At 45.6% G+C, this 13,410-nt stretch overlaps 1 protein-coding gene across 1 annotated transcript in view; it reads right to left on the reverse strand.

Moving 5' to 3' along the window:
* The window catches only part of adarb2 (adenosine deaminase RNA specific B2 (inactive)), a 148,129-nt gene that overhangs the window by 19,101 nt on the left and 115,618 nt on the right, over window positions 1–13,410 (reverse strand). The window contains exon 4 of the mRNA XM_068748209.1: window positions 1,745–1,859. Within this exon, the coding sequence (XP_068604310.1) occupies window positions 1,745–1,859 (115 nt within the window). The remainder of the gene's footprint in view (window positions 1–1,744; window positions 1,860–13,410) is intronic.

Below are 13,410 nucleotides of genomic sequence, written 5' to 3' on the forward strand. Positions count from 1 at the left end.
CAGCCCCACATCTGGATCTCTGTAGATAACATTTGCTATTAATAAGCAAACAGGCAATTACTGGGAGGCTGAGGAGAGGAGAGGAGAGGAGAGGAGAGGAGAGGAGAGGAGAGGAGAGGAGCGGAGAGGAGAGGAGAGGAGAGGAGAGGAGAGGAGAGGAGAGGAGAGGAGAGGAGCGGAGAGGAGAGGAGAGGAGAGGAGAGGAGAGGAGAGGAGAGGAGAGGAGAGGAGAGGAGAGGAGAGGAGAGGAGAGGAGAGGGGACAGGAGAAGAGAGGAGAGGACAGGAGAAGAGAGGAGAGGAGAGGAGACAGAGGAGAGGAGAGGAGAGGAGAGGAGAGGAGAGGAGAGGAGAGGAGAGGAGAGGAGAGGACAGGAGAAGAGAGGAGAGGAGAGGAGACAGAGGAGAGGAGAGGAGAGGAGAGGAGAGGAGAGGAGAGGAGAGGAGAGGAGAGGAGAGGAGAGGAGGAGAGGAGAGGAGAGGAGAGGAGAGGAGAGGAGAGGAGAGGAGAGGAGAGGAGAGGAGAGGAGAGGAGAGGAGCGGAGAGGAGAGGGATTGGATTAGGCCAGGATGAGCAGCAGTCTCACTGATGAGCTGCGGCACTCCAAAGGCAGCAAAGATACCAATCCCTCCTCACTGACCCCCCCCCCCCGACCGCCCCCCAACGCCTGCAGCCACACTGGGAGATAACACTCCACCGTGTGTGTGTGTGTGCATGTGTGTGTGTGTGTGTGCGCGTGGATTTCGGTGCGTCCTTCTCTCCAATATTGGCGTAACCTGTTTATTTGAGTTTTTGTCACACTTCTCCGTGTCAAGGTTATTATTTTCATGAGTTCTTAATAAAGCGCTGGCTAAGCATTCCTCTGGAGGCTCAATATATTGTGTATTTATAGTATACGTAAAATCCAGTTTGACCTGTACCCTGCTGAACCGACAGGCGACTCCATTCTCCAGCTCGGACTTAAAACACCTCCACCAGCTACGGACGCCCGTCTTGTGAGTTCATATCCATGAATCATTCCACTTGACCCATCCAATCAAGCGAAAAGAAAAACGCTGTCAAGATGAAGCTGCGTTTAAGAGTGCCCTCGCAGGTCTCCTAGGCAACCAGGTGTGCACTCCCCTCACTGCTGTTTGGATGAGTTGGATTACGGACCTCCTTCAACCGTCTTTAATGCTGTGCAGAAACCCAATTCGCCCGATGAGTGTGGACTTTGGACGCGTAGACGCTAGCAGCAAGTTCTCTTGTTTGGGGACTGCATGTTTAGCGCTTTTACTGGTGCATTGCTGCAGACAAGCCTCCCTTAACTTAGAATTCACGATAAACCCAAAACATTTAATCATGTTTTTTTTTTTTACACCCATACTTGACACCATTACTTCGCAAATGGGAGCCGTAACGCAGCCTAATTGAACTTAAGATCGTTCCCTATAAATACTTTGGTTTAAGTAAGTTTTAATTTCATTTTAAAAACCTGCCAATGCTGCATAAGCACAGTGAACCCATCGAACAGGAAGTCTGACTGACACTCAGTAGCATGTCATTTTCTCCTCAGGGACGGGGTAGTCAATAATTCAGCAGCAAAGTATACTCTCCTGCACAAACGCAAGGTACAGGATGGCGTGGAAACTCTCTCTCTCTCTCTCTCTCTCTCTACCTTCCTCACTCACATTCTCTATATTGCGCCGCTTCAATAATTCAAAGTGATATAAAAAAAAAAAGAAGTCAATGAAATTTGCCATACCTCGGGTCATTACGATGCCTGCCAGGGATTTGTGGCGAGCGTGCGCAGGACCGCAGCTGCCCACCAGCGACCGGTACTTCTCCCTCACCAAGTGGAATATCGAATCAGCAAAGTCCTGAAAAACAAAATTGCTGCCTTAATTTCTGCCAGACGCAATCGATGGAGGCGTAAAGTATTCTATATTGTACATGGGAATTGGACATTTGAGATGCAGTGGTAAGGGTGGGGAGATAGAGCCCCCCCCACCCCCCCACCCTACAAGACGGTGTCAAATCCCATAAACATCGGCCAATAAACAGCAGAGATATTGAGCAACAAGTTTTGAAGCTCCATTGACAGCAATGTTGCCAATTTCAAAGTGATCCATAATTTTTTACATTACCTTAATTAACCAAAATGTATGATTACCGTATTTTCACGACCTTATGACGCACCTGCTGATTCGCCGCAGTCTCATTAACAGCTGATTTTTCGGTATTTCAAACATACAAAGGGCGCGCGGCTCAAAAGGCGCCGGCATGATAGGTGCGCAAAATAAAGCAGGAGAAAAACTGAGCTTGGTACTCACATCTTTAATTGTCATCAATCAAACAAGCATACTAGTACGCGTTTTAAAAAATAGAGCCGGAGCAAAACAGAGTCATTAATCAAACCCATCAAAGTCCTCATCCTCTGTTTCTGTAGTGAACAGCTGCGCTAGATCTCCGTCAAACATGCGGGGCTCCCTTTCTTCACTGTCAGAGTCTCTTTTCGTGCCGTGCGGCGGTTTCTGTGAAGGCTCGAACAACAATGCTAGCAGACAGTTAGCCGAAGCAGCTACAATCCAGTCAAACTGTGGCGCTGCGCTGCCTTCCACTCTGAGTGAAACTGTGTTCTCCTTCTGTCGTCCAGCGCTCCCACGCAGCCCGCAGGTTAACGTTGAACGGTTGGAGTTCTTTGGTTAATCCACCGGGGATGACGATGATAAGCTAGCTTGCTAGTTAGCCCGTTAGCGCGTTAGCTTGCTTCACTCCGGTTTAGACCGTATCGGTGAGATCGGCCCGCACGGAGTCGCAGATCGCAGGAACCGAGTTGCTGCAGGTCGTCTTCTTGCTTCCTCCTCTTCCTCCATTGATCCATTAATGCTGGATTCTCTCTCCGCTGCTCTATTCCCGTGTTCTGCTGCGGGACCGGCAGCCACTTCCGTCAACACGCCATAATAGTTTACTGTGGTGATGCGCGTCGGAGCTTATCACTCCGCCAGGCGCCTGACTGAGTCCGCCTTACAACAACAAATAGGCCGCGCGGACCAATGGACGCGCTGCACATTTTGAAAAAAATCTAAGACTTTTAGGTGCGTCCTATGGGTGTGAAAATACGGTAAATGACCCGCCATTGGGTAATCCCCATGACAACAAGGACAAAAGCCCTGGACGTCACAGGATGACGTCTCTACACACACAGACGGCGCAATGACTGCAATAATCTCAGGACGGAATAAAAATGCTTTGAATCATCCATCCATCTTCAAACCGCTTATCCAGGGTTGGGTCGGGGGGGGGGGGGGGGGGCAGCAGCCTAAGCAGGGAAGCCCAGACTTCCCTCTCCCCGGCCGCTTCTTCCAGCTCTTCTGCGTTCCCAGGCCAGCCCTGAAAGACATCGTCTCTCCAGCGTGTCCTCGTGGTCTCCTCCCGGTGGGACGTGCCCTGCTCGACATCAAGCCGGGAGAGATTTCTTCCAGACGCGTTTCAGTAGGTGATTACAGACCGACCCAAACTATGCAGTTTATTTTGCTGTTTTGGGTTGATAAGGACCCAAAATCACCAGAATAGTGTAGAAACATGGGGAAAGTGAGTTTCTCATCATTTCAGTGGTCATTAGTGCCTTCGTCTCCACGTGGCCTTCATGCTCTCTGTACAGAATAATGGATCACAGGGAGATGACAACAGTGTGGCTAGACGGTGGGCTTCGTGGACAGCTTGAAGCCCCAGCAGCTAAACGGACATTAACAGATGTCATGCTGATGGATGCATCGAGTGTGAGAGGAGGAGACAGATTCATTGTGAAAAGAAACAGCAAGAGGGAGAGAGCGACTGAATTAGTGAGCATATTGCAAATTACAGCCCTCATCAGGGCTGGGAAATGTTCTCACAGTCGGAGCTGGTGGTCGAGCTGGTGGCAGCTCGCAGTGCAGTGAGTGGTGTGTGTGTGTGTGTGTGTGTGTGTGTGTGGATACGTGCACATATTGTTCCTCTGACACTGGTGTCAGTCCGATAGAGAAAAGGAGTTTTTTAGTTTGTTAGGGAGCAATTGATCCAAGTGTTAAAAAAAGAGAAGAAAAAGAAAAATGCATTCCTCTGAACTTCTTTGTGTTTATTCTGTGTAGCAATAATCCATCCCATAATCCAAGAACATGTTGGTGGATTTGTAACTCGTGTTGTCGAAGAATAAGGAGGCTTGAAGTTCTAAAAACATTTACCATTTTCAAAAAGTCACATCTTACCCAGTGAAGTGTGAATATATTTTAAACGGATCACGTAATGTGTGATGTTTATTGCTTTGTTTGTCTGCAACATAACTCAAAACGTTATGATTAAATATTCAGGAAATGTTGGAAATCTTACAAAGAACAGTTGATTACATTTTAGTTATGACCCACACGAGATTCTGCATCACTTTGAAATGTTCGGTAACAATTATAGTCAATGGAGCTTCAAAATGTGTATCTTGGCTGATTATTGACCGATGCTTATAATTGAACCATTCATGTGGGGGGGGGGGGGGGGCTCTAACTTATCACAGAATTTCTGCCAGAACATCCTCTCTGTTTCCTCAGTACTTTCAGGCTCTCCCGTTCTGTGTGTCGTCCCGTATTTTAATACCCGAGGAAACACATTCAGTTGAAATCGGGGTACATTATGGACACTTTCCATCAAATCTCTCTTTTCCTCCACAAAGGAGGCATCTTCAAAAGCTACGGATGTAGATCCAGACGAGTCCGCCATTACTGAACGTGTTCTTTTTGTGAATAATTTCTAAACTAATAATGATATCAACGTGAATCAAATTGCTAAAGGTTTGTTTTCATGGTGAATGAATCTAAAAATATAGATTAAATAAATGTTGGGCCCTTATTTTTGCTGTAAACCACAATGTAGGGAGAAAGTTGCTTCAGTTGAAAGTGAAAAAGTGATTCAATAGCGAAACCTTCCCGTCGCTTTGTAGTTTTCCTTTTACTTTAGAATTTTTTTTTGTAGTTTTTACACGAGCTAGCTATTTAGTTTAAAAATGCTGATTCTGCCTGACACCACCTCCAAATAGCTCCATTGACTGTAAAACTGGTGGCACCAAAAAAACCCCAGCAGGAGCTGCAAAGCAGGATTAATGTTCAGTCGGGTAGGGCTGGCCAATATGACTTCAAATGAATGATGATTAATTAAAACATTTACCTCCATTAGGATTAATGGATGATATAATGTACGGTTCCTCAGGCTCCGATTCGGGAGTGGAAGCACGTGACTGCTCAACGCTCAGCGCTCATCTATTCGTTAAACTATCACTTTTGGTCAATTTAAAAGACACGAACAAGTTAGCGTTCTTTTTAAGGTAAATGTTGATGCTCTGGTTTAAGTGTGATCATAGTCATTTTATTAGGTCCCTTAATGTGCCCTGGCTGACATTTATTGATTATATCCAATTATTTTAATTTAGGGTTTGTATGAATTTCTTCAAATGTTGTATTTTAATTAGCAACAATTTATTAACTGGACTATTTATGTGTCAAACATGACATCTGAACACTTAGATTCTTAAATCCTATTTTTCACTTCTTTTTTTTTACTAGCATGTAGAACAATACAATGATAGATGTTGATATATGTTACCAATGATAGTGGATTATTTGTCCTTTCTTGATAGTGAGGTGAGGAGGCGACAAAAATACAAGGAAAAAATAAAAAGGGCTTGTTTTTCAAACACCGACGCCGTTCAATCAGCTCAAAGGCTGCAGAAATGCCTCTGTGGCACAAAAAGGGGACTCGTTCCTTCCACATGAAAGTGACATCCAATTAATTGTAGCCGAATCCTGCTTGGGTTGGCAGCATCAGCTGCTGTCGGTCACAATCTGAACCCGGAGTCAAGTCCTCCATTCCTCCTAAAGGCCCCTTCTTTGGTGACATTAGGGAGGTGAGAGGAGGTGGCAGCTCAGAAGGCCTGGAGAGCAAAGGTGAAATAGATCCTGGCATGTGGCCCAGCCAACCCCCCCCCCATCACTGCATGCTTTGTCCTCATCCTCCTCTTTCCCTCCTTCTGTCAATCCCTCTTCTTGTCTTCCCTTCTTTTAATGCCTGACGACTCTTGTCTGTCATGCCTCCTCCTTTCTCCTTCAATCTCTTTTCTCTTTAACCAAGCTGCACCGCCCCCCCCCTCCCCGTCTTCGCGTTTGATAGAGGGCAGTGATGCGCCAGAACTGAGAAGTGAAGTGTTAAGATATTTTAAACGGATCACGCAATGTGTGATATTTACCACCGCCGAGGAGGTTATCTTTTCGCCTGTGTTTGTTTGTTTGTTTGTTTGTTAGCAACATAACTAAAAATGTTATGGAAAAAATATTGATTAAATATTCAAGACATGTTGGGAATCTTACAAAGAACAGTTGATTAGATTTTAGTTATGATCCACAAGAGATTCTGGATTCTTTATCAATTTTAAATGTTCGGTAACATTGCAGTAAATGGAGCTTCAAAATGTGTTCCTTAGTATCTTGGTTGATTATTGACCGATGTTTATGGAATTTAACCATTCGTGGGGTGTGGGGACCTCTAACTTACCACCAAATGTCATCCGGATCCGGAATGTAGATATTGTCGCACTCCGGATTTTCCCATTTACTTATATGGAGGCTTTAAATCATATCTAGGAAAACATGCATTCAATTCGAAAACCAAAAATCACAGTCATAAAGGGGTCTGATATCACTATCATGCAAAATGTCTTCTGGATCTGATCTTAAATTTTAACATTAAAACTCCATTAGTGAGGGTTGCTATGGCGACTTTTGCTGCAGGTTGATTACTGCCCCTGCACAGCTGCGGAGGCATCGTTGAACTGAACAAGACGCACCTGTTACACATCTCACCCAATCAGCTGCTGCCTCTGAAGCCAACACTGAGTCAGAGTCTATCATTTCTGGTTAATTTCTACAGGTTCTGATAATTAAAGAAAACATACGAATGCATCTGAATGTTCCAGTGTTTTAACACTTGCTTTCCCCGGTGGTGAGTTTAATGCCACCGTCATTGTGGGCCTGATCTTCCACACAGAGACGGGGCCAAGGCAGCCATTCCTCAGCCATGACTCCAACCCGCCAGCAGCACCAAGAGGCGGGTTGGAGTCGGATCCCCTGGCTGAGCTTCAAGCGTAATGCTGGTAGATTTGGAGACTTCAAATCTGCTCCATGTAATTGATGCAGGCTAAATTACACAATAGACACAGCTTAGAGCAGAGAGTTCTGTAGCAGCCATTACGGCATTGATGTGTTTCTGCATTATGTAGGGAACTTTATTATATAATTACAAGCCGACAGAACAATAGGATCGCGCAACATTTAGTTAAATTGACTATACTGATCACATTAAGTCTCATCAGAGACAACACATAGACTGATCCACAGGGGTTTCTGATTGGCTGGGGCGCAGCCAATCCTAAGGGGAGGGACCGAAACAGATGTTAAAAGGAGGCGACATGAAGACATCCCTTGGTTCGGGGACACACACGAGGAACATGGCCGAAGTTCACTGCTGGTTTTCCTCACCAACTCGTAACTGAATTGTTTTTTAAATAAATGTCTAAACTTTACCAACATTCTCTTCATTGATTACGCACCTATGAATGGGATAAAATAACCGGGGAGAGTTTGGGAAACTCCAACAGTTCGTTATGCCCAGTTTACTCAGACGGCTCTTCTGGGCTTCCTCAAGGGGGCAATAATCAGCAGCGGTTGTTTGGTAACTTCAATACTCCATCAGCCTAAAGGATGAGGAGCTGCTCATCTATAGAGCACCTCGGAACTGATTAACTGACCTTTGATCCCAACTTACGTCGTATACGTTGATATATATCTGATCAGAATCAGTTTATTGCCATCGTCAATCAGGGTTCACACACTGGGAATTTTTCCTCGGTGAAGTTGTGCAACTTGCAACAGTAATGACAATAATAAATGCTAGCTACAACGCTATCGCCTTCTCCGCAGCACGTACAATGCGCTGCAGTCTGTGTCTGTCCCTGGTGGTGGCGCCAGCGTACCACACGGTGATGGAGGAGGTGAGGACCGACTCCACGATGGAAGAACATCCTCTGCTGAGCCTTCTTGACGAGGGAGCTGATGGTCGGCTCCCACTTGAGGTCCTGCATGATGGCCAGGAAGCGGAAAGAGTCCACGATGGAGATGGGGGTAGGGGAGTCTGTGAGGGCGAGGGGGGGCGGTGGGGCTGTGACTTTCCTGAAGTTGACGATCATCTCCACTGTTTTCTGGCTGTTCAGCTCCAGGTTGTTGCTGCTACACCAGCCGGCCCACCTCCCTCCCGTAGGCCGACTCATCACCGTCCGAGATGAGCCCGATGAGGGTGGTGTTGTCCGCAAACTTAATCAGTTTGACGGACTGATGGCTGGAGGTGCAGCAGTTGGTCTACAGGAAGAAGAACCAGGGGGGAAGTACACAGCCCTGGGGGGATCCGGTGCTGAGGGTCCGATGGTCCGAGACCGTAGTCACACTATATTCGAAATTACATCCATAAATACATCTGTCTGTCCAAGACACAAACCTTCATCCTGCCAGCTGTAGCTAAATTATTAAGCACTCCACCCACCGTGTCGTGTGAGATAGCTAGATGATATATAGATAGAGAAATAGATAGATGATGGATAGAAATAATAAAGAATCCTGAGTGCATCACTGACCTATTTTACTAGTTTTTCCTCCTACTTTGTTATTTAACAAGGATCCATAAATCCACCCCTTCCTTCCTACCACTTCCTCATCAGTTCTTGAACAGACAGCTCTGAATCCATCTCCAAGGTAATGTGGAATGTCACCAACAATCCTCCTGCCGCCTTCCCTCTGAAGTCAGTAATGTGCCAGAAACAAAATGTCAACTGGAAAATTTGCTCCATGCAGCCTGACCTAGAAGTGTGTGCACATAGTCTAGGGTTATTATATATATACACTGTATATTTAGTGGAACATCGGTTGTTGAACATAATTTGTTCCGGAATGCTGTTCGAAAACCAACATTACATTTCCCATAAGAAATAGTGGAAACTAGATGAATCCATTCCTACGCACTAAATAAATTCCCATTTACATGCCTACGGTTATATTAAAATGTAACTGTTTATCTAAACAACAATGGTAACTGTCCTTCTGGGTTTGTTTCCTTCTCTCTCGTTAGCTCAGCTTTCTTAAGACAAGTCTAAATCGTTGATTTCTCCATACCGTACTGCAGCAAGATCCGAGACAAAGACGGCATTTTCATATTCGCCGATTATTTCCTTTTTCAGTCGTGACTGCTTTCCTCTTTTCTTTCCCTCTAGTATTAATGCTGCCTTTCTTTTGATTCATGACAAAGTGCTCAAAAGAATAAATATGAAAAAATACGTATACGACGAGAAAATTCTCCTTCTACGGCAGGTTGACTCAAACTGAACCTACTCGGTTAGACTCCGCCTTCGTTCGCGTGTGTTCGCTTCGCCTCGGCGCCACTCGTGTTTGAACTCCGAAAATCTGTTTGACTACCGAGGCAATTTAAACGTCTTTTTTTTTCAAACCGAGGTTCCACTGTGTACATATATATATATATACACAGATAGAGAGAACAAGCGAGAGACAGAGTGCGTATTTTGCTCCTCCCAATCAGATGACCAAAATGCTCCATTGTATCATTCATTTGCTAGCGTGACGGCACCAAAGGTAAATGATGAGTTGAGTTGGTTTTGGGAGACGGTTCAAAGCCTTCCATAACGTCCTCCTTGCATCGGCGATACATCGCGTGCCGCTGTGTAAAGGAGCAGAAGGGGAAAACGCAGACATGCACACAACACCGCCGCTTCATCTCGCCACCCGCACCGTCTTATCACCCACCGGCAGAGCGGCCCAGGCCGCAGTAAAACATGGCTGCGCCTTAAATGAGCTATTTAACAATTCATTCTCTCAAATTTTAATAGCCTCTGCCCTCTGCCTAGATATCTCCCCTCACGCCCCCCCCCCCCACACCCAACATTCCCTCTCCCAGTCCTTCATCTGGTGCAAAAGCTTGAGGCTTTTGGAAAATGATAGTTATTTCCATTTGATGGAAACATTGCCTCTGAGAGGTTTTTTTAGATTCCTAATTGCAGCGAGACAGAGTCCCCTCTTGTTTGCCCTGCAGCATCCTCAAGCCTACATCTTCTGCTTCTCCCCATTCTCCCGATCACAGCAGGACGACCGGGGAAGGAGACAGAGATACTTCGGTGATGTTCGGCAGATCTTCTGATGTTCTTTGGATCCTGTTGTGCAGCACTCCTGCACATCATCTCTCACCAGATCCATCCTTTTCTTCTGTGCTGGCCAGATGGGCCTTTTGGCCTGTGGAACAGATTCCCCAGTGAGTGTGTGTGTGTGTGTGTCGGAACAGCAGGGCCCTGCCTGCCAGATCACACAGGCTGGGCTACATCATGCTGCCACCGTCATCTTTTCATTTCCAAGCCGCATGCACGATGCTCGGCAAATGAGAACAGAAGAAGACGGAGGAAAATGAAAGAGATTGTTTGATTGATCCGTCGCAGCTCACCCAACCTTTTTTCTCACTGGGTGTGAGGGCTGGATGATGGGAACCACAGACTTCCAACAGCACACCAGAGCTCATTAGTCCTTAAAAAGGTGGAAGCCAAGATGGTGAGCATGGTAGAGCCAGTGGGATCAGAGATGGGGGGGGGAACTACCACAGGAATGAACGCCTCGCCAGCAGGAGTGGTGAAGATCAACATCGCCGGGCTCATTATTTCTTTCCTGTTTCCACTTGGAGTTCTAATCATGGAGCAAAATGGGTTTCCTGTGAAGGGTGTAGCCCCAGTTTAGGTGGGTTGGTCATCTGATTTGGAGGACTTCAGGGCTCCTCCCTTTGAAGTTTCTTCTGATGCACATTCAACAGGGAGGATTCCCTGATCTCATCATCTGCTCTGCCTTGGGATCCCCCAGGAAGAGCTGGAAACTCGCTAGAGAGGACGTTTGGAGCACACTTCTCAGCCTGATGCCACCATCACGACACAACCGCAGATACCGAGAGAAGATTAAGGTAATCCTGACTATGAAACAGACCTGAATGTGCAGCAGGATTTTTAGCGATGCAAAGAGCCGGTCCACCGTTTTGAAGGAGCTCAAACTATTGGAGGGCTTGTGATTCATTATTCTTCAAATGTTCATTGTCAGCAGAGGAGGAACCTTGCTGACTTTGAAGACCACTGGCCTCCATCATCTATTTCCATTTTAGGAAAGTTGTCCTTGATACGTTTGATGAGAAACACGGGGGATAACTGTACAAACAGGGATGCACTTGACACTTTGAAAATGAATGACAACACGGAGAACAAAGCGCCACAACAGACATGCTTTACCCATGCAAACAGAGAATGCGTGTTTGAAAAGCCTTTGCAAAAGAATTCACAGAACATTATTCTAAATGTTAAGCAAACACATTTCCCTGATTGGTCACATGCATATAGAGAAGTTCCCCAAGCCTCCACAGGGTTTTGTCCCTTTGAGTTATTAGGGGGCCTTTGACGGTCCTAAGGGAACTATGGGAGGGGGGGGCCAGGTAACAAAGGGCGGTTGAATGTTGTGTCTTATGTGCTCCAGATGAGAGATAAGCTGGAGGAGATGACCGCTTTGGCTCAAGAGCATATGAAGAGCTCTCAGCGCACTTCAGTTCTTTTTAAGTTGACCCCGGTTTGGTTGGTCCCAAATCTTTGATGTATTATTCAAATTCATTTTTGACTTATTTGTACTGTAATACATTCTACTCTGTGACTGTACTTGTACGCTAACATTCTATCTAATAAATATATTCATATTCACTTGTTTGCTCATTTGATAATTATTTTTGATAATTATTATTCTTACAATTCATTAAATTAGAAAATTCTCAACTTTTTAAACACATTTGTCCTTGACTTTTTGAATGGTCCACGGCAGGCTCAAAGCCTCAGTGCTCTGAAGCCGACATCCAAACAAAAATGCTTTTGGAAATGAAACCCAGATATTCAGGCCAAATCGAACTGGATTCACTGAATCAAAGCCACCAACGACAGATGTGACGCGTGACTGACTCTAAAACTCGCTATCAATCGAAATCCTCTTCATCTGATCAAACAAGCACGGCCAGTTCTGACGACACCGGCACTATCAGGACCTGGCACATGTGTGGTGCAATAGTTACCTGGAAACTGGACGCAACGGCTTCACAAAATCACTTTCACCAGCCCCGCCCCCCCATCCTTCCAAAGCCTTTCTGAGGTTCGGCCTCAGCAGACGTCCGCCTGAGTAAGGCGACAGCCTCGCTGCAGTGTTTTCTTTCACAGAGCAATCAGTGACGCTGCTGCAGGTTTTAGGTGTGAGGAATTCAATGCTGCGTGAATCATCAGGCTGGCTGTCTGGCTCATCGCTGTTGTAAGGAAGACAGCAATGAAGATTAAATCTCCATCTGTCATGGTCACCTCTATATTATATTAGATTATATTGTGGTTTTACACTCAGGAAAATACTTTGTAGTTTAACTTTAACAGATATAAATGTCTAAACATGGACATTGCAGATCTTTTATGCTACATCTACGCACATGTATACCGTATTTTTCGGACCATAAGGTGCACTTAAGACCCTTTAATTTTCTCAAATATCGACTCTGCGCCTTATAACCCAGTGCACATTATGTATTAATTCTGGTTTTGCTTACTGACCTCGAACCGATTTTATGTGGTACAGGGCGCTCAAAAATCTGTCGAAATGTTTTAGTACGACATTTGTAAGCTACAAAGCCGCACCGCTTGATGGATTGTCGTTGCATTACGGCTAGTGAGGAGCCTCTTGGAGTGATACGTACCGGTGCTGCGCTTCAAAATTACATTATGGTGTGTGTATAAGGACCCCAAAATGCCATCTGTTAAGAGACATGCTTACGAAGTGGATTTCCAACTCAAGGCTGTCGGTCCCGCAGCAGAACACGGGAATAGAGCAGCTGCGAGAGAATCCAGCATTAATGAATCAATGGAGGAAGAGGAGGAAGCAAGAAGAAGACCTGCAGCAACTCGTCTCCTGCAATCTGCGACGCCGTGCGCGCCGATCTCATCGATACTGTCAAAACAAAAAAAGTGAAGCAAACTAATTCGGATCTTGTCATCATCACGGGTTGATTAACCGAAGAACTCCAACCGTTCAACGTTAAACTGCGAGCTGCGTGGGAGCGTTGGACGACAGGAAGGCAACGCTGGGCGAGTTCTTGAGAATACAAGTTGAGTTATTGAATATTGGTTTTATTTTTATTTGTATTGTTAAATTTGTATTGTTAATTGTCGATGATTTATGTACGAAGGACTTTCAACGGAAACAAGACCGCAAGGGCTTTTTTGAAATGATCCTCTTAGACAGGATGTTT

Source organism: Brachionichthys hirsutus, chromosome 14 (assembly GCF_040956055.1).
Source record: "Brachionichthys hirsutus isolate HB-005 chromosome 14, CSIRO-AGI_Bhir_v1, whole genome shotgun sequence".
In the NCBI taxonomy this organism is placed as follows: domain Eukaryota; kingdom Metazoa; phylum Chordata; class Actinopteri; order Lophiiformes; family Brachionichthyidae; genus Brachionichthys; species Brachionichthys hirsutus.